The 5032-nt window shown below is 35.3% G+C and overlaps 1 protein-coding gene across 1 annotated transcript; it reads right to left on the bottom strand.

Moving 5' to 3' along the window:
- Positions 1-926: 926 nt before the first annotated feature.
- Positions 927-4551, bottom strand: LOC131062341 (amine oxidase [copper-containing] gamma 1). Its single transcript, XM_057995980.2, has 5 exons — positions 3008-4551; positions 2576-2689; positions 1964-2413; positions 1676-1773; positions 927-1317 (listed from the first exon to the last, which is right to left on the bottom strand). The coding sequence occupies exons 1-5, from the start codon at positions 4346-4348 to the stop codon at positions 1110-1112; spliced, it is 2211 nt and encodes a 736-aa protein (XP_057851963.2). The 5' UTR covers positions 4349-4551; the 3' UTR covers positions 927-1109.
- Positions 4552-5032: the final 481 nt, after the last annotated feature.

Raw genomic sequence — 5032 nt, forward strand, 5'->3', positions numbered from 1 at the left:
CCTAAAATGTCAAATTGAAACCCTATAAAACTAATTTTTAACTCCAAAACATCAAAATGAAACCTTGAAATGTCTATTTGAAACCCAAGTTTCTAGATTATAAACCCCAAAATATGTGTTTTAGGCATATAAGATCTAAAATTTACAAAATAGGGTTTGAAATGGACATTTTTAAGATTGTAATCTAGAGAGTAGGGTTTGGAATACACATTTTAGGCTTTATAATTTGTGTAGTGCTTGATGCTCTTGTGAAATGTGAAAACAAAATGGATTTTCTTAATTTTCCTTTTGATTAACTTTTTAAGGTTTTAATTTGTCATCTTAGGATTCATATTATAAGTTAAAAAAATTTAGAATATTAATCAAAAGCCATCAACTAATAGTCATCATATGATAATTTATTTAATACCCTCTACTAGAATAGTATTTTCTAACCATATACATGTATTAAACTTCAATATAAGAAATTAGAAACCTAATTATAAAATGAAATAAAAATAAAAGACAAAACAATTAAATTTACTGTAAGGGGTTCACCCCATAGCGCAGCGGTACAGCTGCAAGCCTCCCGTAATGGAGGTCATGAGTTCAAAGCAACTAAAAATAACTCAAATGAAGGTTGAATGAAATAATTGCAAATAAATCTGAAATGTAGGAGGAACAAGGAATTTAGATTGGGATCGAATGGGAAGACAATTCCCAACTTTAAAAAGGATTAGGGGAGAGGACCAGTAGTTGAGCATCCCAACTTGGCTCTTTTCAAATATGATGCCACATCAGCACGTTTTTTTTTCAAGGTGTCCAAAACAGCCCAAAAAAAAGTGAGACAGATGGTTTTCCAAAAAGAGACCCATACTTGTGTAGCTGATGTGGCATCGCATGATTGGTTGCTTTTAAAATTGATCTTATATCAACAAGTGTAAGTATAAATCAACAACTATTATCACAGCTATTAAAACATTTTCTGATTCTTTTCTTATACAAAATTTTGTCTCTTGCCATTACAGTAGAATGCTTTACCAAGAAAACCAATAGAATATGCGTTATCAAACTTTAACTAAAATTTGGTAGCTATATGCTTTTAGAGCATGATGGAAAGGTGAAAATGTTCATGAAGCTGACATTGAACACCTTGGAAGGTCCTTGTCAGACATGGGTGCAGTCCTCATAATAGGATTGCTTTCGAAGAAGTTTGTTGGCTTCAGTTCAAAACCAGAAGAGACTGTTGGCATGATTGGGTAGTCCTCTTGGCATGGAAGATGATGAAACCCTAATGTGTACCAGAGGACAATGTCCTTTCTCTCAATTGGTCGGTCCCTGAAACACAAAATCATAAGAGCTTCATACAGGCATATCTGCAAGATGTCTTTTTTAAAATGTGTTGTGTTTCGGATTCGATTGTGTAATCTTTATTTGTATCAACATTTTGGATCACATTTCATGATGATAGATCATGATGCAAATAAATGCTACACAATTGAATTTAAAAGTACAACACATTTTAATGTCATTATGAACTCCAAAAATATTATGTCTATAGTTAAAACTTAGTAGAAATATGGGAAAAGTTATACTCTACCTTTGAACAAATTCAATTTATAGAAATTTATCTATCTGTTTATGTCCATGAATAAATCGCTGAAAATATATGAATTGTCATGGGATCCAAACTTACCTGTTAGACCACACAGCCAGAGTATCGTCACCTTGGCTTTGATAAGAATACAGCCCACCAGCCCACTCCTCACTACGGTTGTATGGAGTGACCCATATCTAATGCAAGAATCATTGTTCAGCCCCATCAAGCGAAATAGATTCTGATAATGGTTAGTTTTGATTCTAAACAACCTTCAAAGGAAACAAAGCATGGCCAGCTACAGTACTGCTGAATTTGGTTTTGCTCACATATTCAACATGAATTTCAGAAACAAATAAGCTATGACATTCAAAGTCTGGTACAGACCTGGTTGTTTGTGAAGGACCCTCGAAGTTGAGGAGGATCATTGTGATCAAGCAAGCTTGCTGCTGTGCCCCCAGGGACAATTTTGTATCCTACTGGATTTCCTATCTTTGTCTTCCTGGATGGATTGATCATATGAAACTCAGATGGATGATAGAGGTTCAGCTTAATTTGAGCATCCTTCTCTGTTTTGGCAATGTGTCTTTCTGCTGTCCAGAAACTCTGTCGTGGAGTTGGTCCGTGCTGCAAAGTCTGCTTGGCCATCTTGACCTGAACAAAGGAGTTGTCTGTACCATCAATATCCGTGTCCAAGTAGAACGTCAGAAAATGGTCATGGATAACACCAATTGTATTCTCAGCAAGCAAAGTTCCATGGACATCAACTTTGGAACTCATCTGGTTGACATTCTTGTAGTTTGTAGCCTTGACCATCAAAATCCCTGTTAGCTCCACCTGTATCCAGAATAATGTACCTTGTCTTCCAAGTTAGTTTCAGATGAGAAGGGTTCCATACTACACAATTTAAAGTTTGATTAAAACCAGCCCTCAGACTAAAAGCACAGTTTTTACTCATTAATTCTATCTTTTATGTAGAAAGAAATCCATCTTGCCTACCTTGACTCTGATTAGACCATCTATCTGAAATTCCCAATCCAAAATATAATCATAGTTCCCAAGAGATGCTACCATACGAACTACTAAGGTCACCTTTGGTCTAACCTCTCTAATCTGCAATAATGAATTTCAAAAATTAGAGATCCAAGAGAAAATGCCAATTCAACCAAAAGCACAAGCTTCTTTTTTATGCTCTCCCTTCCTAAGCACCAAAGAATGAAACGATACCTTATAAATGAACCAGTCAAAACTACTATATTGCCAACATCTACAAGATCAAATAGAAAACACCTTTCACAAATAGCAAAAAAAGATGTTCTATATTCATCAAAAACAAAAGACATAGAATAAACAATACAGTGCATAATAACTTGCTTTATAGAAAGCAAAAGAAATCCTAATCTAATATTAGAAAAACTAGAAAAAACATACCTCCATGTCTGTGATTGGGCATTCAGTGTGGCGCCATGCAATATCCCCTGCATACCTCTCAAATATGCAGACCATGTTAGACCTTAGATAAGGTGTGCCATCTGCTTGAGCAAAGATCCCATCCATGTAGTAGGCATTCCTTGGACAATCATTTAGAGGATCAAGAGACATTGCATTTACTCCAAGTCCATATTCACCTGCATCCATATAGGTCCTATAGTACCAGCCATCACTGGGATCCATGTAAGGCACAAACAACTCAGACGAAAAACCCTTGTATAAAACCCTTCTCATTCTCCCAGTATCAGGATCCTTAAATTTGGCTTCTGATATTATAACTCCAGCGCGAGGATCAGTCCTGACATGGAATTCCCAACTTCCCCACTTGACCTGATGACCATCAACTTTAAAGCTTGGACCCTTGGCTTGCTCCATGGAGATAGGGTTTAGAGGGGGTATCAAAGGGTACTTTTGGGCAGAAAGCCTATAGTCTGTACCCTCTGCTTTTGGCAAAGTTACATATTTCTTACCATCTATGATTTTGATCACCTCTTTGGTATCCATATCAACCAGAACTATCAGACCCTCAATTGGTCGCATGTAGTAATTCACAGTTCCCACCACTGAATAACACTGGATTTTCACCAGTCTCCTGCCTTCTTCAGCCAAACCAAACCAACCTGAAGAAAGAGGCAAGCACATGAGGTCACTGAAATTGAACCCTCTCTTTGTTAAGATTTCTATAAACTTCCTGTCTTTCAGAAGCACCCCAACAGTGGGTTTCAACTCCTCTATTGTCACAGCAGGATAGCCACTTTTATGATTAACTTCTTTAGCTACTATCTCGCCTAATTCTAGGTCTATAATAAGTTTATGGGAATAACCATCATCAAAAGCAATTACTAAGGCCTTCCTGCTGGGAAGGTTCTGCCCTACTTTCCAAGCAAGTACTTCTTCTTTTAGGGGTTCTTCCAAGACTACAGAATGAAGTGGATACTCGCTATGTTTGAAAATCAAGTACTTACTGAGAATTCTCTGGACCTTTTTTATCTCCTGAATGGTAAGAGGGTCTAGAGGATGTTTTGCAACTTCTTTCTCAAGATCCTTTTTACTGTGCTCATGATTGGGCTTGTTTGAGTTCATAAAAACATCATTTTTGCTCCCAGTTCTACCATCTTTTATCCTGGTTTTGAAGGTACACCAGGACCCATATTCAGAGCAATCCAATTCAAGTTCCTTAAACTCCAGAAAAGGCAAAGGAACCCAACTCTTGATAAAATGCAGCAGCAAGAAGGCTGCCATGAGAATTAGCAGGATTCTGAGATGAAGGGGGTAATTCATGGCTCAAAGCTCTATAAACTGTGGAAAATATTACAGAACTCTGCTTAGTTACTTTGGATTAAGAACTATTGATCTAAAAGCACATTCTGGTACTATTGCAATGTACAGGTTGCCCATCATATCGTGTGTACATTTGAATCAGTAACTTCAAATAAAGATACCGTTCTCGACTTTCTAAAAGTGAATTGTATTATGAATTACTTTGAATCTTTAAAAAACAGTAATTTCTTCTAGAAAACAGCATATTCTGGAAGTGATATGGATTATGAATCACTGAAATTTTAAGTGGCTCAAATAATTTTAAGCGGATTATGATATTATGAATCTACACCAATTACAATTTATACATTTGGGTCAAAGGTAAACTATCGTATGTAAGTAGGGCAGTTATTCATGTTTTAATTATCCTTTATGTCTTATTCAACTCTTCAATTATTAATTTCAAAGAAATCAAAAAAGATTTAATCAAAAAAAATGATAATTAAAAATTTATTAATAAATTTCACATGTATCAATAGCTATTCATTTTTAGTTTTTTTTTTTTCATAATTTGATTCGTGAAGGAAGTTGGTTATAATTGGTGCTCTTCCCCTAAGAAACCTATTATATCATATTTGTTCATTATTCCACTTAAAATTTTATTATATAATTATATTGTAATTAATATTAAATTATTATTATATT

The sequence above is a fragment of the Cryptomeria japonica genome, chromosome 5, assembly GCF_030272615.1.
Source record: "Cryptomeria japonica chromosome 5, Sugi_1.0, whole genome shotgun sequence".
NCBI lineage: Eukaryota > Viridiplantae > Streptophyta > Pinopsida > Cupressales > Cupressaceae > Cryptomeria > Cryptomeria japonica.